Source organism: Mizuhopecten yessoensis, unplaced genomic scaffold (genome assembly GCF_002113885.1).
Source record: "Mizuhopecten yessoensis strain PY_sf001 unplaced genomic scaffold, ASM211388v2 scaffold603, whole genome shotgun sequence".
Lineage (NCBI taxonomy): Eukaryota > Metazoa > Mollusca > Bivalvia > Pectinida > Pectinidae > Mizuhopecten > Mizuhopecten yessoensis.
Genome location: NW_018403629.1, coordinates 330,225 through 357,839, shown reverse-complemented (window position 1 = coordinate 357,839; position 27,615 = coordinate 330,225). Strand labels below are relative to the sequence as shown.

Here is a 27,615-nt window from a genome sequence, read left to right as displayed (position 1 = left end):
AGAAGGTCATACTATCTTAGGTATATTTGTTTTAGGAGGGAGCCAGTGTGTTAGTGTATGGCTGTTTTATATTACGAGCTGACCTACAGAAGGTCACACTATCTAAGGTATATTTGTACTAGGAGGGAGCCAGTGCGTTAGTGTATGGCTGTACTATAATCTGATCTGATCTACAGAAGGTCACACTCTCTAAGGTATAATTTGTACTAGGAGGGAGCCAGTGTGTTAGTGTATGGCTGTACTATAATCTGATCTGATCTACAGAAGGTCACACTATCTAAGGTATAATTTGTACTAGGAGGGAGCCAGTGTGTTAGTGTATGGCTGTTTTATATTACGATCTGACCTACAGAAGGTCACACTATCTAAGGTATATTTGTACTAGGAGGGAGCCAGTGTGTTAGTGTATGGCTGTACTATAATCTGATCTGACGTAATCTAAGAGGGTTAATGTGTTTACAGAAACGCTTTTTCCATAGATCTATAATACTGATCAATCATTTGAAACCAAACAAAAATCTAAATGGAAAGAGTACAATTAACTACAGACAGCATATCAAAAAGGTACTATGTTACCTTAGAAATTATAACTGTGATTGGTGTTGGTATTATGTCCCTTACAAACTATTTCGATTTTAATTACCTAACCTTTAGTATTAACTGGAAGTTCTCAAAAAAATATCATTGATTTGAAAAATCGATCCATTAGTCGGGTTGCAGAAGTTATTTACCATGTTTTTTGAGTAGAACTATTGTTCCTTAAGGATATCTGTCCCCCTTCACTCAAAACTCTACAGAATTACAATGTAGTTTTTCATACACTCAGAAACCTCGAAGCACAATTGGGCCAGAGTTACTACCACTGACCAGGAAGCTTGGTGGTTAGAGAGACATTATAATGATTGGGCTAGAGTTACTACCACTGACCAGGAAGCTCACAGAGACAGTATACTGATTGGGCTAGAGTAACTGCCACTGACCAGGAAGCTCGGTGGTTAGAGAGACAGTATAATGATTGGGCTAGAGTTACTACCACTGACCAGTAAGCTCAGAGAGACAGTATAATGATTGGGCTAGAGATACTACCACTGACCAGGAAGCTCACGGAGACAGTATAATGATTGGGCTAGAGTTACTACCACTGACCAGGAAGCTCAGAGAGACAGTATAATGATTGGGCTATAGTTACTATCACTGACCAGGAAGCTCACAGAGACAGTATAATGATTGGGCTAGAATTACTACCACTGACCAGGAAGCTCACAGAGACAGGATAATGATTGAGCTAGAGTTATACCACTGACCAGGAAGCTCACAGAGACAGTATAATGATTGGGCTAGAGTTACTACCACTGACCAGGAAGCTCACAGAGACAGTATAATGATTGAGCTAGAGTTATACCACTGACCAGGAAGCTCTGTGGTTAGAGAGACATTATAATGATTGGGCTAGAGTTATACCACTGACCAGGAAGCTCACAGAGACATTATAATGATTGAGTTAGAGTTACTACCACTGACCAGGAAGCTCAGAGAGACAGTATAATGATTGGGATAGAGTTACTACATTGTACCACTGACCAGGAAGCTCACAGAGACAGTCTAATGATTGGGATAGAGTTACTACCACTGACAAGGAAGCTCGGTGGTTAGTGAGAACGTATAATGATTGGGTTAGAGTTATACCACTGACCAGGAAGCTCAGAGAGACAGTATAATGATAGGGCTAGAGTTACTACCACTGACCAGGAAGCTCAGAGAGACGATATAATGATTGGGCTAGAGTTACTACATTGTACCACTGACCAGGAAGCTCAGAGAAACAGTATAATGATTGTGGATCTTGGGTTCAAATCCTGATTTGTGCACACTTCATTTTCTTCATACTGTGCCTGATTTCATTTTCTAATCTTTATTGTCATTTCATTAAAATTCTGCAAGGTGTAGTTTTCTTTTCAGAAATGAATTTGTAAAGCTATATTCAAGCCAGAAAATTGTCCAATGTGTAGTTTCATTTGTTTAGCAATAGTATTGGAATCCTTAAGTTGCTGTCCCTGTAGAATATTCCAATCCACCGACCCCAGAAAGGAGATACTTTTAACTCTATTCCTAGCATGTGTTTTCTTGTACCTGAATCGGGCACTGGGCAGACTGTTATAATCAGTAGTCAGAGAATTAAAAAAAAAAAAATAGTCAGGGAAATTTTAGCGGTTTATAATAAGCAAGAAATTTACTGTTCCCTTAAAACTTGGGTCCCTGACCACTAATTATTTAACATGGATTAATAAATTTTTCACAGCAGGTCACATAACTATTCTGTTACCACCATAGGATTGGTTGAATTGGTTATTAATTAATGATTAATTTAGTAACGTTCTTGACTAACCCAGGAATCACCAATACAATACTAAGGCTCTCAGAAGAGGGAGATAGGTCCCACAGCAACAAATTATTTTTCTCAGAGGAGTTAATTTTTATCAAACATCTTAATGAATTTTATAACCGACTTTATGGCTTGGTCACTCAGAGCCAGGATCTGTTTGATAGAGTCCCATGGTGATGTGTTCCTGAGAGATGTTTAAGTACAGCAGTGACTTATCATCATCAGGAATACTCACAAGATGATTGAATGTTCCCACATATAAAACACTATGGGGACCCTAATGACAAATGATTTTTTGACATATAACAAGCCTTACATATAGGTATGGGAATTGCCGACTACCACAGAGCAACATATGTATGTGGTTCTGTGAGGTACTACAGTGGCCTGTAGCCTGACCTGGTTCTGTGAGGTACTACAGTGGACTGTAGCCTGACCTGGTTCTGTGAGGTACTACAGTGGACTGTAGCCTGACCTGGTTCTGTGAGGTACTACAGTGGCCTGTAGCCTGACCTGGTTCTGTGAGGTACTACAGTGGCCTGTAGCCTGACCTGGTTCTGTGAGGTACTACAGTGGCCTGTAGCCTGACCTGGTTCTGTGAGGTACTACAGTGGCCTGTAGCCTGACCTGGTTCTGTGAGGTACTACAGTGGCCTGTAGCCTGACCTGGTTCTGTGAGGTACTACAGTGGCCTGTAGCCTGACCTGGTTCTGTGAGGTACTACAGTGGCCTGTAGCCTGACCTGGTTCTGTGAGGTACTACAGTGGCCTGTAGCCTGACCTGGTTCTGTGAGGTACTACAGTGGCCTGTAGCCTGACCTGGTTCTGTGAGGTACTACAGTGGCCTGTAGCCTGACCTGGTTCTGTGAGGTACTACAGTGGCCTGTAGCCTGACCTGGTTCTGTGAGGTACTACAGTGGCCTGTAGCCTGACCTGGTTCTGTGAGGTACTACAGTGGCCTGTAGCCTGACCTGGTTCTGTGAGGTACTACAGTGGCCTGTAGCCTGACCTGGTTCTGTGAGGTACTACAGTGGCCTGTAGCCTGACCTGGTTCTGTGAGGTACTACAGTGGCCTGTAGCCTGACCTGGTTCTGTGAGGTACTACAGTGGCCTGTAGCCTGACCTGGTTCTGTGAGGTACTACAGTGGCCTGTAGCCTGACCTGGTTCTGTGAGGTACTACAGTGGCCTGTAGCCTGACCTGGTTCTGTGAGGTACTACAGTGGCCTGTAGCCTGACCTGGTTCTGTGAGGTACTACAGTGGCCTGTAGCCTGACCTGGTTCTGTGAGGTACTACAGTGGCCTGTAGCCTGACCTGGTTCTGTGAGGTACTACAGTGGCCTGTAGCCTGACCTGGTTCTGTGAGGTACTACAGTGGCCTGTAGCCTGACCTGGTTCTGTGAGGTACTACAGTGGCCTGTAGCCTGACCTGGTTCTGTGAGGTACTACAGTGGCCTGTAGCCTGACCTGGTTCTGTGAGGTACTACAGTGGCCTGTAGCCTGACCTGGTTCTGTGAGGTACTACAGTGGCCTGTAGCCTGACCTGGTTCTGTGAGGTACTACAGTGGCCTGTAGCCTGACCTGGTTCTGTGAGGTACTACAGTGGCCTGTAGCCTGACCTGGTTCTGTGAGGTACTACAGTGGCCTGTAGCCTGACCTGGTTCTGTGAGGTACTACAGTGGCCTGTAGCCTGACCTGGTTCTGTCATGTATACATTCCTAGAGATGTTAATCGTGTAGTAAGAATGGCCACCTGTTGGTCACAGTACTTCTAAATAACCCAATAAAGTTAAGCTCCAACAAGTAGCAACAATATGTACCAGCAACAATTCTGACCTTCATCTGTCACATAACACACCACCATCAATTAGGACCAACAACTACCACCAACAATTAGGACCAACAACTACCACCGACAATTAGGACCAACAACTACCACAAACAACTAGGACAAACATCTACCACAAACAAACAGGACCAACAACTACCACCAACAAACAGGACCAACAACTACCACCAACAATTAAGATCAACAACTACCACCAACAACTAGGACAAACATCTACCACAAACAAACAGGACCAACAACTACCACCAACAAACAGGACCAACAACTACCACCAACAATTAGGATCAACAACTACCACCAACAACTAGGACCAACAACTACCACCAACAAACAGGACCAACAACTACCACCAACAATTAGGACCAACAACTACCACCAACAATTAGGACCAACAACTACCACCAACAAACAGGACCAACAACTACCACCAACAATTAGGACCAACAACTACCACCAACAATTAGGACCAACAACTACCACCAACAATTAGGACCAACAACTACCACCAACAATTAGGACCAACAACTACCACCAACAATTAGGACCAACAACTACCACCAACAATTAGGACCAACAACTACCACCAACAATTAGGACCAACAACTACCACCAACAATTAGGACCAACAACTACCACCAACAATTAGGACCAACAACTACCACCAACAATTAGGACCAACAACTACCACCAACAATTAGGACCAACAACTACCACCAACAATTAGGACCAACAACTACCACCAACAATTAGGACCAACAACTACCACCAACAATTAGGACCAACAACTACCACCAACAATTAGGACCAACAACTACCACCAACAATTAGGACCAACAACTACCACCAACAATTAGGACCAACAACTACCACCAACAATTAGGACCAACAACTACCACCAACAATTAGGACAAACATCTACCACCAACAATTACCACCAACAATTAGGACCAACAACTACCACCAACAATTACCACCAACAATTACCCCCACCAATTGGGATGAAAATGAAGTTATTCGAATATATTGTACTGACCTTAGACTTGTTGGCCAGGTTGACCTTGATAGCAACAGTATCAACTACCACCAACAATTAGGACCAACAACTACCACCAACAATTAGGACAAACATCTACCACCAACAATTAGGACCAACAACTACCATCAACAATTACGACCAACAATTGGGATGAAAATGAAGTTATTCGAATATATTGTACTGACCTTAGACTTGTTGTCCAGGTTGACCTTGACAGCAACAGTATCAGCAAGATTCTTCTTTGTCAAATCCAGATCTGCGCTAAGCTTCTCACAACGAAGATGTTGCTCTGAAAATAATACAATAGGTTTAACACTCATAGACTTCAAATTCCGTGACTTTCTATTTATCAAAACACTAATAAGTGTTTCAATGTTAGCATAAACACTGATTGTTTTCACCAGAGAAATGCCGTTACATCAAACTTTCACATTACCTGGTACAGATGAGATCATTTTATTGTCACAAAAATTCCATAATAACTCCATGATCTAAATAAATATTTTCATAAAACTGATGAAGAAATAAAGTTTATATATAATTCCCTTTACTAAAAAGCATCACTTGAAACTTTTTTAAAACTCCTGAATGAATAAAATTAGAAATCTTGTTCGCATCTCCATTCAAAACACTTGCTATTTCCGGGTAACAAGTATCTGAAAACTTAGCATCAGATTTTTATTTCACACAATCACAATTTGACAAAAGAGGGAAGACTTTATCGCTTACTAAAATGTGGGTTGTGTTTTTTTCCTTCTTTACATGTGCCATTCCAGCGAGACGGTAGGATGAATGACGGTACGGCTATTTTAGGACTATTTGACAATACTTCATTCAATTAAGAATGATGAATTCCCCGCTCCTGTGAACGTCTGCTGTCACTCGTTGGTGGAAACATTTGTTTCTATCTCGTCCTCTCACCCAATCTGTGTTGTATCATGATCTATTGGCCCCCGGCCGTCCCATCACCGTTTTTTTACCCCCAGAATCTGCCTGGATCCAGAGCCCATTGATGTAATACTTTCGTCATACAGGCTACCTTTGCTAGGGAACTTAGGGAAATATGCCACCTTATACTTTATACTTGTGACTTGTGCTGGGGTTACCTCCCTTAAATGAATAAAGCATTATGAGCAAGTCTGGGCCAAAAAAGGGTTACAATATACATTGAAGCAATACTTTCTATTCAATGAATTCAAAGTCAAAGATTTTCTGTTCAAACGCAAATGAGGTGACAGTAGAATAACTAGGTTTTTTTTTTATTTTATTTACATATATGCTACATACACTAAGGTATTTACTTAAATATATTATTTCAAACTTTTTTGTTAGCAAATCTTACTATAAAATACTAATAATATCAGAAATTGGTAGAATAGTGGTGAGAAGTTGTTAAATAATGGCACATAGGCTTCAGGTGTCGAGCATCGAACACCATTATATAGAATATGGAAAAAAACTCTTCTTTGACAAAGTGACATTGTTGTCATTGAAGTTACCTTATGGATCCCCGTACCACTGTCAAATACCTGTAACTATATGGATCCCTGTACCACGGTCAAATACCTGTAACTATCTGGATCCCTGTACCACGGTCAAATACCTGTAACTATCTGGATCCCTGTACCACGGTCAAATACCTGTAACAATGATGATCCCCATACCAATGTCAACTACCTGTAACTATGTGGATCCCCGTACCACTGTCAAATACCTGTAACTATGATGATCCCCATACCACTGTCAACTACCTGTAACTATGAGGATCCATGTACCACTGTCAACTACCTGTAACTATGTGGATCCCTGTACCACTGCCAAATACCTGTAACTATGATGATTCCTGTACCACTGTCAAATACCTTTAACTATGTGGATCCCCATACCACTGTCAACTACCTGTAACTATGAGGATCCATGTACCGCTGTCAACTACCTGTAACTATGAGGATCCATGTACCACTGTCAACTACCTGTAACTATATGGACCCCCGTACCACTGTCAAATACCTGTAACTATATGGATCCCCGTACCACTGTCAACTACCTGTAACTATGAGGACCCATGTACCACTGTCAACTACCTGTAACTATGTGGATCCCCGTACCACTGTCAAATACCTGTAACTATGTGGATCCCTGTATCACTGCCAAATACCTGTAACTATGTGGATCCCTGTACCACTGTCAAATACCTTTAACTATGTGGATCCCCATACCACTGTCAACTACCTGTAACTATGTGGATCCCTGTACCACTGTCAAATAACTGTAGCTATATGGATCCCCGTACCACTGCCAAATACCTGTAACTATGTGGATCCCTGTACCACTGTCAAATACCTGTAACTATGATGATCCCCGTACCACTGTCAACTGCCTGTAACTATGTGGATCCCCGTACCACTGTCAACTACCTGTAATTATGTGGATCCCTGTACCACTGTCAAATACCTGTAACTATGTGGATCCCAGAGTGTACCACTGTCAAATACCTGTAACTATGTGGATCCCTGTACCACTGTCAAATACCTGTAACTATATGGATCCCTGTAACACTGTCAAATACCTGTAACTATGTGGATCCCTATACCACTGTCAAATAACTGTAACTATATGGATCCCTGTACCACTGTCAAATAACTGTAATTATGTGGATCCCCGTACCACTGTCAAATACCTGTAACTATGATGATTCCTGTACCACTGTCAAATACCTGTAACTATATGGATCCCCGTACGACTGTCAAATACCTGTAACTATGTGGATCCCTGTATCACTGCCAAATACCTGTAACTATTTGGATCCCTGTACCACTGTCAAATACCTGTAACTATGTGGATCCCTGTACCGCGGTCAAATAACTGTAACTATATGGATCCCCGTACCACTGTCAAATACCTGTAACTATGTGGATCCCCGTACCACTGTCAACTACCTGTAACTATGTGGATTCCTGTACCACTGTCAACTACCTGTAACTATGTGGATCCCCGTACCACTGTCAAATACCTGTAGCTATGTTTATTCCTGTCCCACTGTCAAATAACTGTAACTATATGGTTCCCCGTACCTCTGTCAAATACCTGTAACTATGTGGATCCCTGTACCACTGTCAAATACCTGTAACTATGTGGATTCCTGTCCCACTGTCAAATAACTGTAACTATATGGATCCCCGTACCACTGTCACCAACCTGTAACTATGATGATTCCTGTACGACTGTCAAATACCTGTAAGTATGGGGATCCCTGTACCACTGCCAAATACCTGTAACGATATGGATCCCTGTACCACTGTCAACTACCTGCAACTATGATGATTCCTGTACCCCTGTCAAAAACCTGTAACTATGATGATTCCTGTACCACTGTCAAATACCTGTAACTATGTGGATCCCTGTACCACTGCCAAATACCTGTAACTATATGGATCCCTGTACCACTGTCAACTACCTGTAACTATGATGATTCCTGTACCACTGTCAAATACCTGTAACTATGTGGATCCCTATACCACTGTCAAATAACTGTAACTATATGGATCCCTGTACCACTGTCAAATAACTGTAACTGTGTGGATCCTTGTACCACTGCCAAAAACCTGTAACTATGTGGATACCCGTACAGTAAAGAGTAAGAGTCAAGATGAAATAAACAAGATAACATTAAAAACAGTTTTCTCAGTGTAAAAATTTCTTCGCTCTAACCGACTGAGCTACCTGGTCAACAGAAGTGTATTTGCCCATATGTGCTACAGTTACATCCAAAATGAAATTAAGGGGAGATTATTGTATATACGAAAGACCACAGTGCAGTGGGGCAGGGATCCTTAAGGGGAAGTTACTGTATATACAAAACAAACACAGTGCAGTGGGGCAGGGATCCTTAAGGGGAGGTTACACTATATATATAAAACAAACACAGTGCAGTGAGGCAGGAATCCTTAAGGGGAGGTTACTCTTTATACAAAACAAACACAGTGCAGTGGGGCAGGGATCCTTAAGGGGAGGTTACTGTATATATGAACAAAACACAGTGCAGTGGGACAGGGATCCTCAACACCATCTTTATTTCACTCATACGGCAGAACTTACCAATATCTTACTGTGTGCTATATATTCACTCTAGCCTCAACCTCTTCAATAAAATTTACCAAAATCTCTTAATTTACCATTCTCCATTCTTAACTATTAACAGTCTGATCTACATGTAGCCGAGTCTCAAGACCTTTTGGCATTTTTCCAAATTGTTGAAAGGTTGTATTTCCTGAAGGACAGTCCAGTCGTTTACTTTGATTAGATTTTAATTAAATGTTACACACTCTGTATCAGTATCACTTACCACTACACTTTTGCTGTAGATTCTCCAGTGTGCTATGATGAAGTTCATTTTTTGTCTTCTCTCGGTTCTCAAAACTTTTAAGCTGAAAATTACAGAAAACATGTCAAAATTCACACTTATAAATGTACAGTTGAATATATAAAATTGAAGATTCCAAATAGCTTGCAATAAAAAATGGAACTTAAATCTATAAACATTGGAAGAGTAAATTGATCTTAATAGGTCTAAACATATTGAAATCCCAATACAAATGTACAACAAAATAGAATGATGTATTTCATAGCAACATTCTGTATAGCACAAACAATGTTTAAATCAGACAATGAAACATTCATTTTACACTTGTATGGTTTCAGGTAACAGTTTCCACACTTGTATGGTTTCAGGTAACAGTTTTCACCACCTTAACTAAAAAGTTTAAACACAGTCCACAGATTCATGTTTAAACAAAAATATTTTTGACAAATTACCAGCTTTGAAAAATAACCCTTTACCTGAATTAGAAATTCCACCACCAAATTAACCCTTTCACCCTATGTAACTTTTATAAACTCTACCATAACTTGATCTGGGTGAGTCCATTATGCTTTACAGTGTTGAAAGGGTTAAAGATATACATAAATTTTACAAAAACTTAACAAGCTTACCACTGTATACATATGTTTTGAATTTTACCATTTTAAAGACATTGACTGACTTAACTTTTATCACGTTATAAAAGTAAAATCATATAAAAGTATAAATAACCTTTATAATTAATTCAGTTCTATATATCCTGCCATTATAAAAATTTACAAAGATATTTGATTGTTTTTGTTCAATTTTAACCAGGCATGAAGGTGACATTGTTTTAAACCAATATAAAACAAAAGATAATAGATATAACAAATTATATAGAAAACTATCAATAATCTATTCTATATACTATAACATACATGCATGTTATCGGCAAATTATTTTATTTAATTGCAATTTTTTAGGGGATTTTTTTTTCTGACCATAGAACTTTTCATTCACTTAACTGCAATATATATGCTCATTTCAGTCTGCAACTGCCTTACATGGCATTAAACATGTAGGTGATGACAAATATGTCAACATATCATATGTTAGGCAGAGAGAAGCAATAACGTTTTAAACATAAACTGTGGTTACAAGACATGGAAGCTAAATATGGTACATATAGAAAAAGTGTATTTTAATTTTATCTATATATAGCATTCGTCATCAGTTGTGAATATAAACTTATAATTGTGCCAAACAATTCTATAATTAATATAATTAATAAACGATTCTTCACATAAACACAGAAACCATGCTATAATTACTAAAATGTTAGTTTCTGCTCACCGAAACCGCAGCCTGTTCAAGTGGGAAAAACACATTACATCGTATCAAACAACAGCAAACATGGGAACTCGTCTACGTAACACGTAAAATTGTTGTCTGTATAGTCGTAAAAGTCGGCGAAATCTTCTGTCTTCTACACATGTATCACAATACATTAAGCGAGGACTATTAATTCATTAATTCTTGTTTTTAATTACTTGCTTTTATATTAAATCATTTATTCTTAGTTTTCTTCTTTTCTTTGAAACTATTTCACACAAAATATTTGAATTCAGACATTTTGTTGACATCTTCCTTATATGGCTTCATAGTTAATTCTTCAAATAGAAAAGCTTCAACAGAGTTGATACAATTACAATTAAATTGGAGAAATTTCAAAAGCATTATTCCTTTTTTCATCTTACATGACTGTGTGAATGCTAATTAATTCTGATGTCACAGGTCATTTATGAAAATAACTTGATTCTACGTGGCAGACATAATTCATCTTATACTGACCAATACATATATAAAGGGGCATAATTGGCTGATGACTGATGACCGCTGACCAATGCCCAGTCTGACCACAGTGCAAGAAAATGAACAAGTGGTCCTGCGTTCCATCTAACCAATTATTATCCCCGAGTGTCTTTAGACGGCTGGGTGTTTTAACCACTTGGGTAAACCCTAGCGCCTTAAAGGAAGTGGACTATCGTAGGGATGTCGGATCTACGGCCTTAACCAGCCGCGCTAAACCCATTGGATTGGAGCATCACACGGCTGATTAGGTTTGTCATAACAGTTTGTCACATTGTTTAATCACGCCTAATTCGAGTGTGCTTCCACCAATTCCCCACTGTCCCACCCATTTCATAGCTGTCACAAAGACAAAGCTTTCAATGGTAATTTGACAACATTACGATGCCGTCCATGCTTACACACTTTATCGCATTTTCCGCGATGTCACCTTGGTGTCTTGCATTGATGTGACAATACACAGGGCAATAAGGGACCTTGTCTGTATATACAGCTCCTGGACGAGGCTGTTTTAAGTAAAAATACCCTGTACCACATGAAAAAAAACCAATGTGACAATAAATACCCCAACTGTGACAATAAACACCCCCATTGAATCAATAAACACCCCTATTGTAACAATAAACACCCCCATTGAATCAATAAACACCCCCATTGTAACAATAAACACCCCCATTGTAACAATAAACACCCCCATTGTAACAATTAACACCCCCATTGTAACAATAAACACCCCCATTGTAACAATAAACACCCCCATTGTAACAATTAACACCCCCATTGTAACAATAAACACCCCCATTGTAACAATAAACACCCCCATTGTAACAATTAACACCCCCATTGTAACAATAAACACCCCCATTGTAACAATAAACACCCCCATTGTAACAATTAACACCCCCATTGTAACAATAAACACCCCCATTGTAACAATAAACACCCCCATTGTAACAATTAACACCCCCATTGTAACAATAAACACCCCCATTGTAACAATAAACACCCCCATTGTAACAATTAACACCCCCATTGTAACAATAAACACCCCCATTGTAACAATAAACACCCCCATTGTAACAATTAACACCCCCATTGTAACAATAAACACCCCCATTGTAACAATAAACACCCCCATTGTAACAATTAACACCCCCATTGTAACAATAAACACCCCCATTGTAACAATAAACACCCCCATTGTAACAATTAACACCCCTATTGTAACAATAAACACCCCCATTGTAACAATAAACACCCCCATTGTAACAATTAACACCCCCATTGTAACAATTAACACCCCCATTGTAACAATAAACACCCCCATTGTAACAATTAACACCCCCATTGTAACAATAAACACACACTTAACAGTCTACGTTATGGTGAGTTGACAATTTCTATGGATTACTATTTTTCATGTATTTCTGTCTCTCCTTCATTGTGCTCCTCCTTTGTCATCAGTTCATTAATATCATCAATTTAATGGATCAGACAGATTATACCATTGTTTTGTATGTCTGTTGTCCCCCTGTTATTATTTGACCCATCAATTGTGTGGGGTATGTTGAATCAGTGTATAGATAATTTCTACCATCATTTCCCCTGATGATCCACTTTCTGGCTTTTAATTGGTTAACATAACTGAACCACAGAGCATAGTGGTTTGAAGATCTGTGCCCTTATTTGACAATATACACTTACAATGGTCAATTTAACTAAGTGATGCATAAAATGGATTATCACTATATGAACTTTTTGTGAAATTTAGAGTATGTCAACATGAGCCTGACATTAGTACCGTGGATCGGAACAATATACGCTCGTCGAATGCCATATAGTGTTATATACTTTCTTACATTGAAGTCAGATCTGCATCATTCTAAGAGTGGTTAGCTGACATGCTATAAAAAATGTAGAAGAAAATTTCTGGACAAAAAAACAAATACTGAAATGAACAAAGGGCAATAACTTTTGCAAAAAAAGGTTGAATCAAAATTCTTTCAAGGGAGACACAACTTCATATCATGATTATAATGTATACCAAGTTTCAAAGAGATCCGTTGAAAAAATGAGGGAGGAGATTGCCGGACAAAAATCAAATACTGAAATAAACAAAAGGCAATAACCTTTGCAAAAAGTATTGAATCAAAATTCTTTTCAAGGAAACACAACATCATTTCATGATTATTTAGCATACTAAGTATCAGAGAAATCCATCAAATAATGTAGGAGAAGATCTTCAGAGAAAAAAATCATCTACTGAAATGAACAAAGGGCAATTACTCTCGGAAAAATTGTTGAATTAAAATTCTTTTAAGGGAGACACTCCTTCATATCATGATTACAATGTATACCAAGTTTCAAAGAGATCGGTCAAAAAATGTAGGAGGAGATTGCCGTACAAACAAAAGTTTACGCCGGCCAGCTGGCCGGCTGGACAACCCCATACCATAATACTCCAGTCAAATTTGACGGGTGTATAAATAGATACCTTGGGACAAAGAAGTTATTAAAGGAAGCCTGCCTTTTCCCTTATAATTCACAGAACTTAAATACATGTCATTCACCTGTGTGTGATTGCTAACTCAAAACTTAAACATCAAATCTGAGTATTACTTTGGACAAGTTGAGTGGTGCCTGTGACCAACCCTTGTTTCAAGCATTTGGTGTACGCGTGGCAAGGGGACACCCCAACCTGGGTTGTAACTAGTTGTGTCTTTGGAGGCAAGGACTTAGAAAAAGGAAGGATGAACTGGACTGGGTCGATCATCAGCGACCAGCTCAATTGGAAGAGTGTTCGTCGGTTCAGAGGGTTCCTGGTTCGAACCCCGGTCTGGCCGTGCATTTTCTTTTCCTGTTACACAAACATATCTTCCATCTATACAGTTTTAGCAATGCCTTCACTCAATACAGTTTTAACATTCCCTTCTATCTTTATAGTTTAAGCATTGCCTTCCATCTTCACAGTTTTAACATTCCCTTCCATCTATACAGTTTTAGCATTGCCTTCCATCTTCACAGTTTTAGTATTGCCTTCCATCTTCACAGTTTTAGCACTGCCTTCCATCTTCACAGTTTTAACATTGCCTTCCATCTATACAGTTTTAGTATTGCCTTCCATCTATACAGTTTCAGCATTGCCTTCCATCTTCACAGTTTTAGCACTGCCTTCCATCTTAACAGTTTTAGCACTGCCTTCAATCTTAACCGTTTCAGCATTGCCTTCCATCTTAACAGTTTTAGCACTGCCTTCCATCTATACAGTTTCAGCATTGCCTTCCATCTATACAGTTTTAGCATTGCCTTCCATCTATACAGTTGTCGCATTGCCTTCCATCTATACAGTTGTCGCATTGCCTTCCACCTATACAGTTTTAGCATTGCTTTCCACCTATACAGTTGTCGCATTGCCTTCCATCTATACAGTTTTAGCATTGCCTTCCACCTATACAGTTTTAGCATTGCCTTCCACCTATACAGTTTTAGCATTGCCTTCCACCTATACAATTTTAGCATTGCCTTCCATCTTAACAGTTTTAGCATTGCCTTCCATCTATTCAGTTTTAGCATTGCCTTCCATCTATACAGTTGTAGCATTGCCTTCCACCTATACAGTTTTAGCATTGCCTTCCATCTTAACAGTTTTAGCATTGCCTTCCATCTTAACAGTTTTAGCATTGCCTTCCATCTTAACAGTTTTATCATTGCCTTCCATTTATTCAGTTTTAGCATTGCCTTCCCTCTATACAGTTGTAGCATTGCCTTCCACCTATACAGTTTTAGCATTGCCTTCCATCTTTACAGTTTTAGCATTGCCTTCCATCTATTCAGTTTTAGCAGTGCCTTCCATCTATACAGTTGTAGCATTGCCTTCCACCTATACAGTTTTAGCATTGCCTTCCATCTATACAGTTTTAGCACTGCCTTCCATCTATATAGTTTAAGCATTGCCTTCCATCTATATAGGTTTGGCATTGCCTTCCATCTATATAGTTTTGGCATTGCCTTCCACCTATACAGTTTTAGCATTGCCTTCCATCTATACAGTTTTAACATTGCCTTACACCTATACAGTTTTAGCATTGCCTTCCACCTATACAGTTTTAACATTGCCTTTCATCTATACAGTTTAAGCATTGCCTTCCACCTATACAGTTTTAACATTGCCTTCCATCTTTACAGTTTTAACATTGCCTTCCACCTATACAGTTTTAGCATTACCTTCCATCTACACAGTTTTAGCATTGCCTTCCATCGATACTGTTTTAGCATTGCCTTCCACCTATACAGTTTTAACATTGCCTTCCATCTTTACAGTTTTAACATTGCCTTCCACCTATACAGTTTTAGCATTGTCTTCCACCTATACAGTTTTAGCATTGCCTTTCACCTATACAGTTTAATCATTGCCTTCCACCTATACAGTTTTAGCATTGCCTTTCACCTATACAGTTTTAACATTGCCTTCCACCTGTACAGTTTTAGCATTGCCTTCCACCTATACAGTTTTAGAATTGTCTTCCATCTATACAGTTTTAGCATTGCCTTCCATCTACACAGTTTTAGCATTGCCTTCCATCTATACAGTTTTAACATTGCCTTCCACCTATACAGTTTTAACATTGCCTGTGATGGGTTTGGATCTCCAGGTGAGACTTATTGGACACCTTTGTTAGATATGCCTATATCAACTAATTATTTGATAAGTTAGGATGACATGTCTCAATTTCAATTAATTTTTGTGAAATATGAAAAAAATTGTTGGACAACTTCACTGTTAGTATTCAGCTAACTTAATATATGCGGCCAACAGTGATTGAACTTTTAGAAATTGTCTCCCCTTGGTCCATACTGACTCCCTAAAGAGTAATAATTATACTGAAATTCAGAATTATCTATCATAACTATCAACATTATCATTATAATTTTGTGTGATCAGGCTATTACAAACATTTATAAACTTCTATGTTTCTGCACAGACTAAATTCTGACATAATTTCAAATCATAAATGATTTATAATATCAAATGACAGAAAAATAAAAATATGAACACAGCATTTTAATTAACATTAATTGAACAAGAAGGCTGACAGTCATATGTACATAAAACACTTCCAGCAATTGGCATCTTCGTTTTAATTGTCAACATATCGTCAGAGAAAAACTCAATTGTGATATCAGCAGCAGCAAGCTTTTCCATTTTACAACCATTTTATGGGAATCCCAGCAAGAACAGGAAAATCTAACATGCTTTAATCATGTCAATTTGTCACAAGTTTTATCTGAATGGGAAACGGAGATAAACAAACCATATATCTAAGTTAGCATTAACTTCCTTTAAGCACCCCTCCTATATACATTATTCAATCTGCTAAAATTATTTATATGTAGCATTAATTTCTCACATTACTGTAATTGTGAAACAGATTTGCTGTAGCATTGTGTCTCTGAGCAGAGATGTCCTAATCAATCATTATCTACCAGCGGTAAAACGTGAACGTTTATACAGTAGAGAGGTTCCTCCCCACAACAGGGCCAAACACACAAATCTAAACGCTACCACGGGGAAAATATTAAGATGACAAAGATACAAGTCATCATTTATATGGAAGTGTCCCGTTTTGTGAGTACGAGACAAAAATTGAATAACGCAAGCAGTTACCGTTCAACCTAGTTTGGAACACTATTAATTTTCTCACATAAAATGGACATTTCATGCAATTTGGCAGTTTGGTTTGTGACAGACTTCATCCTTTACCCAGTGAAGTTTCCCAACCCAGTACAGTATCTATATTATCTAATATCAAATTTATTGTTTAACGTCGGACTGATAAAGCCGTATCAAAACTCTGTGACATAATACTGTCGAGTTGATATGAGACAGCGAGCCCGTAGATCTTGGACCGTTTACTGAGCGACGTGCACGCCAGGCCCTGTGGCTAATACACACTTGGGCCCATCCACTTCCTGTTGGCATGCACATGCCCCTCCCCTAGGAGTCATAGCCTGGAATAGCATTGACATTGTCATGTGGCAGATAAAAGGACAAAGTCTGATGGAATGTTAGAAAAAACTTGGTCCTCCATGACTCATATAGATGCAATGATGGGGACAAATGGGCTCCTTGCACATGATGAAAATGGCCGCTTTTTCTCCTTGTGTCACCGTCAATTGGTTGATTTTCTTATAGACACGGGTCCACCGGGACACCATAATAAAGATATCTGATTGGGGAATGGCAATAGAATGTGGCAGATTTAAAATCCAACTCCCAATCAACATGCAAGCCAAAGAACAAATAAACATTTTGCTTCAATAAAATTATGAAGTTGGGTAATAAAAGGCATCTGAATTTGTTCAATTGAATACAAATTTGTAATCGCACCTTCACCAAGGGACACGTTTCCGGTGTCAATTCACTGAAATAATTTAACTTCACGATTCATGCTCCTCGAGTCCGGGCTTATATCATTATCTGCCTGAAGTGAAGATCATCAGAAACTACAATACCAACGGTTTCTTATGTAAACACAGTTGCGCTTACATTTTTCTTCTCACAATACATTCGTTGGGGAAGGTTCTGAAACCTAATCAAACAGGGACACAACAGCACACAGCCTTGCACAAAATTATGTGCCAAGGTCCCTTCCGCAACATTACCTTAACTTCCACGCATGCAATGAAGTAATGGTGTGCCTAGCCCGGTAAACGTGCCGGGAAATCATAAAAGGGACACATCGTTGGGTTAGAGTTCAATATAGTAGCATGCTCAACTTTCCTCTTGTTCTGTGTTAAGTTGAGGTATATACACAATATACTGCTGTTCAGAATCAATGTTTTTTATTTTTCTGCCAGGAATGACATAACTCTGTTACATTTGTTGTATATTGTATTTACCTCTTTACCAAGTATTGGTTTCTTTGTATTTAACTCTTTACCAAGTATTGATTTCTATCCTCATCAATTGATAACAAATTGTGAATTTCTTTTTGATTAAAATTAATTATAATGTATTTAAAGTCTATGTGAGCTTGTACTTGATACAAGATTAATGAAACATGTCTTCAAAGTTTTCATTTTTGTGAGGGTCCACAAAGCTAAATCAAACTTTGGGACAAGTTTCATAAATTTCATAGGAATTTTAGATAAATTCAATTCTATCCCATAACTGAAAAATCCACTCCCGATGTTCAAACATTTTTATCCAATTTATATTGTCCATCTTATCACAATCTTATATCCTATTACTGACTAAATACTGATAAAGGGGGTTTAGGGGATCACAGCAAATCACTGTACTTTCGAGTTGTTATTTTCAAAACTTTAATCTTCCACACAAATATTAATTAAACTGATGAATACTACCATCTTCTCAATTATCGATTCAAGTATTTAGAAAATAATGCCACCAGGTATACTTCACAACATAGTGACCCACAGTGTATCCCCCCCCCCAGGAAAAATATCCTAACAAATAACAAACAAGGCCCAAAATTTGTAACATATGTTATATTTTTCTCAAAAAGAATATCTAATAGATGAAATTCTCGCAAGTAAAAGTACAGATTACCATTACGGAGCCCTGTGGACTAATAAATGTGACGCCACACTCAGTGATGAATGTAGATGACAAATCTATGGTACATGAGTACATAATTAGGGAATGAGGTTTGAAATATCTACTGTGCTGTATTAACCGTGTTTCCTGCATAGCAGTGACATTGCTGAGGAGACAGGCAGCTAGAGTTACCCAGCAGGAAGTCAGAACCGCGGGGATGTGTTCGTTTGGTCAAGGCAATACTTCACAGTAGTTGTGAAATCCCAGCAGGATCTGTGTGGGATCGTGTTGGCATGCCTCCTGGTGATGGTTGATAGGACAAGAATGACTGACATATGTGTCCTATTCCGGCTGTATGTCGTTCTGTTTGATCTTGTTGCCCTTGCAAACACCCTCGGAGAATGCAAAACGCGGTGTGCATTAAAGAGACCAGAGTGTATAGTAGCTAGTGCACATTTGTGTACACGATGTGACGTGCGTACCTTGGTGATGTTTGTGTGTCGTTATTTGTTGATTACTGTCTCCCTATTGCCTATTATCAACATATCTGTCATTTTTTTGCCAAGAACACAGCTAATTGCCTCTGACATTTTTCAGAGAGCTGGGACACACATTGAGGCACGAGATGACAGTGACGGTGATGATGTTGAGACAAGCCCTGGAACTTTATCACGCTCCTCTCCAACACTGATGGTGCCGCTGAGAAAGTTGGTCGGTCACCAAGACAAATATGGTCAGGGTCGCAAGGCACATTGAGTACAGCACCAACCATCGGTGGCGTTGTCTAGCTGTGCTACACCTGGGGCTAGCCCGCTGATGGTGAAACCCGAGTGTGTGACAGTTATCTTGTCCCTATGAGTACCATCTCGCTACGGCTGGCAAGGACATAAGTACATGCACCTCAAACGGTGTACAACTCCTCTGCCTGGGGGCTGTCTCTAGATCCCACTATGATAACACTGGCTCCAAACTTCTAATCACATTTATGTAACAGTCTTGTACTGCCATTTCGAAAACCTTTTCCAACTTGTCGTCCCTAGGGCGGAGAATAAATGTGCTTGTGAAACAGTGTGACATTAATTGGCATCTCTAAGAGGATAAAGCTATATTTTCTTTTACACAACAAATAAACTCAGTCCCTAAACAAACTAGTCCACCATGCTTATATCACACAATTTTCCCAGCAAATTTTATTGATATTTATATGATATATTTAGCAAATTCACTTGCAATTAATTTCATCTTTTTTCCCCCAAATTTGTTTCTTCCGACCAACTTTCAGTCAAGTTCTTATGCTATGATTTTTGATGATTCATATCTTAGATGATTAAGAGTTTTGATCATTTTCAGTTATCTAGATTGTTGATGATTTATATTTTTCTTTTGGTGAAAAACATTATTTTTAAAAAAACTTCTACTTTTGATATTTGGATATTTCAAGATTTTCATTGATTTAGATTTTCAATGAATTGCATTTTTTGTTTGCTAAAATATTAAATAAAGAAACATATATAATGATAAGTGGAGGAATTAACAATAATTCCATACATTTACAAATCAAAAAAAGTTAAATTGATAAGATTATGTTTTACTTCCCATATGTACAGTTACAATATACAAGTTGTTATTTAGTAAGACTCCTGATGTATGTCCAACAGTTACATAATTGTCTGAGAAAGTGGTCACATAAATGTTTTACCTTGTTCAATTAAAAAGAAATATAGTTTATGTATTTGAATCTTCATGGTACAATGCTAGAGTCTAACACTCTAGTTATGGTAAAGTAAACTGTGAATTAACACAGACTGAGAACCCTAAATGTCAAGTGTGGTGCTACATTTTTATTGTGACTGTGGGAATGATTTTAGGAAAGACTTGGAGTCGTGACCCCTGGGGACCATCCCGCATTAAAACTCAACTTTTATTACAATCTGTCCAGCCTCAAGCCAATCTCTGTCCCCATCTAAATGAATCTATCTGACCCCTGGTCTGGCCAAGCCAATTTCCTACTCTGATTCTCAACTCCATATATATATCACAGATACAGAAAAATGTCAAGAACTGGCATGCCCTCTTCAGAATTTTACAAATGGGACAACATTAAGTGGTTTTAGTGAGTCACCAGGGAAAAGATTTTGTCAATGCCAGTAATTCACTTTTCTATGAAAATAAAAAATTGAATTAACCTTCATATATCAATTTGTGGGAATGCTTTAATTTTTTGAGAAGAGAGCTTATTTATTGATGGAAAAAGTCTATTAATAGAGAAAGCTTATCTATCAAAAAAGAGAAAAGAGTAAGCCTGTATATAAGGAAAGCTTGTTAAATGGTAAAAGGAAATATTTTAATGAAGAAAAACTATTATGAACAGAGATGGAGAAAGACTTTTTATTAATGGAGGAGCTGGATTAATTAAAGGAGAAAGTGAGTTAATTAGTAGAGAAAGTAAAATAGTCAGTGGACAAAGCCAAACTATGAATAGAAAAGACTTGTTTTACTTATTTTTAGAAAAAGCCTATCTATTGTAGTGGAGAAACTTGCTTGTTATTGTAGTGTAAGTTTACTTATTAATGGAAAAAGTCTTCAAGTAGAGAAATCCTATTTCTTACAATTAAACAACAATTTATTAGCAGAGAACATTTTGTGTTGTTAATGAGAAAGCATACTTAAGAAATTGTCAATTAATAGGAATTTTCCTGTGTTTTTTTAATATCCTTAAAAGTGGTTGGGAAAAGGTAGACTATCTATCTATTACAAAGAAAATTATCTTGTTCATTTGAATGTTTGAAACTCATACAAAAGTGTTGGTAATGGTGGGTACAGCAGTAAGCAAAGGACAACTGAAGATTTGCAGGGAATTATCTTGGTCATTAGAATGTTTGAACCTCACACTCAAGTGTTGGTAAAGGGCGGATACAGACACCATCTAAGTAAGTAAATAACACCGACTAGTACAGAAAACGAGGAGGGGGAGAAAGGGGAGGGGACAATGAGACAGTTACACTACAGACATGTTATACTAGGGTCTTTCATTTCTCCAGTCCTCACAAACCTTTATTAACACTACAGTAACAGTGTGGAGACTTGCCACTTCCAATTCTTTTGAAACAACCAAGACGATGTAGCTCAAGGCTTCGTTAGCTTAATGAGATGCAAATCAAAATCAGCATTAAGGAAATTAGATTAAAACTTTTCCTTTAATTTCATTTTTAATCCTCATACATGAGGCTTTTGTTACAAATTGTAAATTTTATAAAACATAATTAAAGTGTTGTTAATATACAAAGTTTCAGGTAGACGATGAAGTGATGATCATTTCTTTCTCTATGTGGCACCAGCGATGTGTTGTTAATCGTCTCTCATCACAAACATTGTACGTCCCTGCCATCAACAAGGCGAGACAAGAAAACTCCATTACATAGTTAAGCCCAGCAGCTCCGTAAATGAATCGGGCACCATATCCTGATGTCAAATAAAGCCCACAGGTTGTAGGAGCTAGCCTAGGGAAGGTGTTAACTAAATCACTTTCATACTTTAATGAATTTAAATAGGTATTTGTCATCTCTAACAGACGACTCAATTTTTGCCCAATATAGCTGCCTCAGAATCTGTTGAAATTTACCAATCTTTGCTCCAAATGACAGTTTACGCTTAAGATTTGGGTCAATGTCATTTCAAAGACCTTGAAAGTTTTGAAAAATAAGGGTAATAGTGCTATAGCTGATGTAACTGACGTACGTGTTCCACAACAACTGTAAAGCCTCAACATGATAAGGAATTTAGATCCCAATAACAATTGATCCATTAGTGAAAGCACGATAATCATTAACACACATTTTCAATTACAGACTAAGGAAAAAACATTTATATGTTGTTGATTTTTTTCTGTTTTGTTGTCATTATTTTGATGATTTGTCCTAGAATCAGTAAAAATTAAGTTTGATCTGTCCAACAATTCTATCATCAGTTTGTTACTTGAAAAGTGCTTTTCATAATAATGTTAAAAAATATCCACAAATAATTAATTTTTGGTAGGAATAGAAATAAAACTGAAATGGTCTTGAATGCATAATTATTATTTCTACTGGAGGTAAATTTAGGGAAAAAGTCTCTGTTAACCAAGGCAAGCTGTATACGGAAATCCTCTCTATTGGAAAGCCATTGGTGTGCTCCATGATATACAATTTGTATCATGAACACAAATTCTGTCCTTTATAAACTGATATGTTAGGAGTTGTTTGATCCGTTAGAAACAAAGTTAATTGTTTATTGTACTTACATACCTTTCATGTAACTCAGAAATGTCTAGGTCAGCTGGATGAGGGTCGTCACCGGCTCGAATTTACATAATCTGACAGATCATTCAAATCTCCCGCTTACTTAACACTGACCTGTATGTTTATCAGGTGAATTGTAAGATTAGGAGAGATTATTATAGCCTTGCCCACCAGAGTAATCCAAAGACAAACACATTGTATCTTTAGTTCCAAAACTGAATAGTATTTCGCACTACTTGATTCACGCTATCTGGCATAGGATTTGGTCCTCAAAATAATGGATTTCGCCAAGAAAACTGCACCATTCTGGTTACAGAGAGAAGAATTACATTAAACTTTATAACTTTTTTCCTGAAACAAGCAAGTGATCCTTTTACTGAAAACTTGACCGAGGCGAGATATTTTTTATGTCACAGAAGACAATTTACCAGTCATGCCTGGTGACCAGTTTACAAGTCTGTACGGAAATGTTGCCTGACAGTGAAATCACCTCCAGGTTTCAGTGCAGCAGAAACAAATGTACCAAAAAAAATGTACTTAACTCATACACACCTCAAATTTCATAATGAACTTTTCCAACCTTTGTAAGAATTGTAAGAGTTCAAATGTGTCTTCAGGGGTGAATACGTTAATGAAGTTGTGAAAAGGACTATTGCTGGAGAACTCCTGGAGATTTTGCAGGAAAAGGGTCATTTGAAAAAAAATGTATCTTTATTATGATACGAACATGACAATTACATAGTTATAGCCAAAGCAGCAACACAAACTTAAAATAAACAAGAGGTCAAAAGGGCCTGTATCGCTCACCTGAATATGTTAAAAATAATTGGTATGAAGTAAAGATATAGCACTCCATGGTAGGTGCTGTAAGTTCATATGAAATTTCAGAAAGATCCATTCAGTGCTTGAGATATAGCAACAAACTTCAAACAGAGCCCCACCCCTATGCCCCTAGGGGGGTCATACCCAACAATTATACAAAATTGAGACCCCTTGGTCCAAGGATGCTCCAGACTAAATATGGAAAAAAATCCCTTAATCTCGATGGTCGAAGAAGGATTTTAAAGGTTTTACCTCTATTTCTCCTATTGGGCCCCGCCCTTCTGCTCCCTGGGAGACCACACCCACTGCATATACAAAATTGAGTCCCCTTGGGCCAAGGATGCTCCAGACTAAATTAGGATAAAGTCCCTAAATCCCTATGGTAAAAGAAGGATTTTAAAGGTTTTACCTCTATTTCCCCTATTGGGCCCCGCCTCTCTGCCTCCAGGGGGGTTAGACACACCGTTTATACAAATTTGGTTCCCCTTCACCAAATGATGCTTCATACTAAATTTGGACAAAATCCTTTCATTCCTACAGAAGAAGAAGGATATTAAAGAATTTATTATATTTCCTCTATTGGGCCCCGCCCCCCAGCCCCCAGGGGGCCACACCCACCATTTATACAAACTTGAGTCCCCTTGGCCCAAGGATGCATCACCATGGTCCTTCGGACCAGGTGAGCTAAAAATAATTGAAATTAAGACATTTTTGTGAGAAAAAAGTTAGGGGGCATTGCATGGTGGCCAAGTGATTAAGGCGTTTGACATTCTGCTATCACTAGCCCTCCACCACTGGGTTGTGGGTTTGAGGCCTACGTGGGGCAGTCATCAGTGTAATGGCCAGAGTTCCGTGGTTTTTCTCCGGGAACTCCAGCATTCCTCCACCAACAAAACCTGGCACATCCTTAAATTTCCATATGTGTTAATAGGATGTAAAACACAAATAAACAAAAGCAATTTTTCTTGTGATCTGTTTTTGTTTCGATGGCATGCATATTTCTTATTTAACTATGGAACATAAAAGTGTTCAGTGTTAAAAATTATTCAGCTCAGGTAAAAAGTTTGATTTCATCATAGAAAATAGCAGCATATGAAATAAATGAAAGTTTACATTGCTACTGAGAGGTCTAATGGCGTGCCGTCCTGTGTTTGGTGCCAAGGGTACATAGAGATTTAATACGAGGTCAGTAACCAAACAGTTACAAGTTTTCTTCCTCCTCTATCCCCCCTGAACATACCAATTAGCTCACATCATCAGGTACAGTCAGCCCTAATGACCAGCCAACCTCCTGTGTTATCAGTGGCATTTGGTTTGTCAATCAGCTCCAGGCAGGGTGATCAGAATCACAGGGAGAATGGGAACGACTACATACAGCAGTGTATCTCTCTACTGGACACCCTATCTGTATACAATCTAAACAGTATACAGTACAGTAGTGTACCTCTCTACTGGACACCCTATCTGTATACAATCTAAACAGTCTACAGTACAGTAGTGTACCTCTCTACTGGACACCCTATCTGTATACAATCTAAACAGTCTACAGTACAGCAGTGTACCTCTCTACTGGACACCCTATCTGTATACAATCTAAACAGTCTACAGTACAGCAGTGTACCTCTCTACTGGACACCCTATCTGTATACAATCTAAACAGTCTACAGTACAGCAGTGTACCTCTCTACTGGACACCCTATCTGTATACAATCTAAACAGTCTACAGTACAGCAGTGTACCTCTCTACTGGACACCCTATCTGTATACAATCTAAACAGTCTACAGTACAGCAGTGTACCTCTCTACTGGACACCCTATCTGTATACAATCTAAACAGTCTACAGTACAGCAGTGTACCTCTCTACTGGACACCCTATCTGTATACAATCTAAACAGTCTACAGTACAGCAGTGTACCTCTCTACTGGACACCCTATCTGTATACAATCTAAACAGTCTACAGTACAGCAGTGTACCTCTCTACTGGACACCCTATCTGTATACAATCTAAACAGTCTACAGTACAGCAGTGTACCTCTCTACTGGACACCCTATCTGTATACAATCTAAACAGTCTACAGTACAGCAGTGTACCTCTCTACTGGACACCCTATCTGTATACAATCTAAACAGTCTACAGTACAGCAGTGTACCTCTCTACTGGACACCCTATCTGTATACAATCTAAACAGTCTACAGTACAGCAGTGTACCTCTCTACTGGACACCCTATCTGTATACAATCTAAACAGTCTACAGTACAGCAGTGTACCTCTCTACTGGACACCCTATCTGTATACAATCTAAACAGTCTACAGTACAGCAGTGTACCTCTCTACTGGACACCCTATCTGTATACAATCTAAACAGTCTACAGTACAGCAGTGTACCTCTCTACTGGACACCCTATCTGTATACAATCTAAACAGTCTACAGTACAGCAGTGTACCTCTCTACTGGACACCCTATCTGTATACAATCTAAACAGTCTACAGTACAGCAGTGTACCTCTCTACTGGACACCCTATCTGTATACAATCTAAACAGTCTACAGTACAGCAGTGTACCTCTCTACTGGACACCCTATCTGTATACAATCTAAACAGTCTACAGTACAGCAGTGTACCTCTCTACTGGACACCCTATCTGTATACAATCTAAACAGTCTACAGTACAGCAGTGTACCTCTCTACTGGACACCCTATCTGTATACAATCTAAACAGTCTACAGTACAGCAGTGTACCTCTCTACTGGACACCCTATCTGTATACAATCTAAACAGTCTACAGTACAGCAGTGTACCTCTCTACTGGACACCCTATCTGTATACAATCTAAACAGTCTACAGTACAGCAGTGTACCTCTCTACTGGACACCCTATCTGTATACAATCTAAACAGTCTACAGTACAGCAGTGTACCTCTCTACTGGACACCCTATCTGTACACAATCTAAACAGTCTACAGTACAGCAGTGTACCTCTCTACTGGACACCCTATCTGTACACAATCTAAACAGTCTACAGTACAGCAGTGTATCTCTCTACAGGACACCCTATCTGTACACAATCTAAACAGTCTACAGTACAGCAGTGTATCTCTCTACAGGACACCCTATCTGTATACAATCTTAACAGTCTTCATACAGCAGTGTACCTCTCTACTGGACACCCTATCTGTATACAACCTAAACAGTCTACAGTACAGTAGTGTACCTCTCTACTGGACACCCTATCTGTACACTCAGTGCATACTGTTGGTACATTTATTGTTATATGTATATTCCAATACTCATTTCAACCAAAGTTGAAGAGATGGAGCAAAACAGTTTGAAGATGAGTTTCAAAATGATCAAAGGGCATGTGTTTTATGATAGGGCAGGTACACCAGGCAAACCATCGTTAAGGACCGGTATGTCATGATCAAGGTCAAGTAACACTGCAGTTAAGAGGTGAGTAAGTCGCAATTTACACCAGGTACCTT

General features: G+C 38.6%; 1 protein-coding gene across 2 annotated transcripts in view; it reads right to left on the bottom strand.

Moving 5' to 3' along the window:
• LOC110451031 (centlein-like) overlaps positions 1-27,615 on the bottom strand; it is an 82,247-nt gene that overhangs the window by 29,258 nt on the left and 25,374 nt on the right. For both annotated transcript variants that reach the window (XM_021498871.1, XM_021498879.1), the window contains exons 7-8: positions 9,609-9,690; positions 5,449-5,552 (exon numbers count right to left, since the gene is read on the bottom strand). In XM_021498871.1, coding sequence (XP_021354546.1) covers positions 5,449-5,552; positions 9,609-9,690 — 186 coding nt within the window. The remainder of the gene's footprint in view (positions 1-5,448; positions 5,553-9,608; positions 9,691-27,615) is intronic.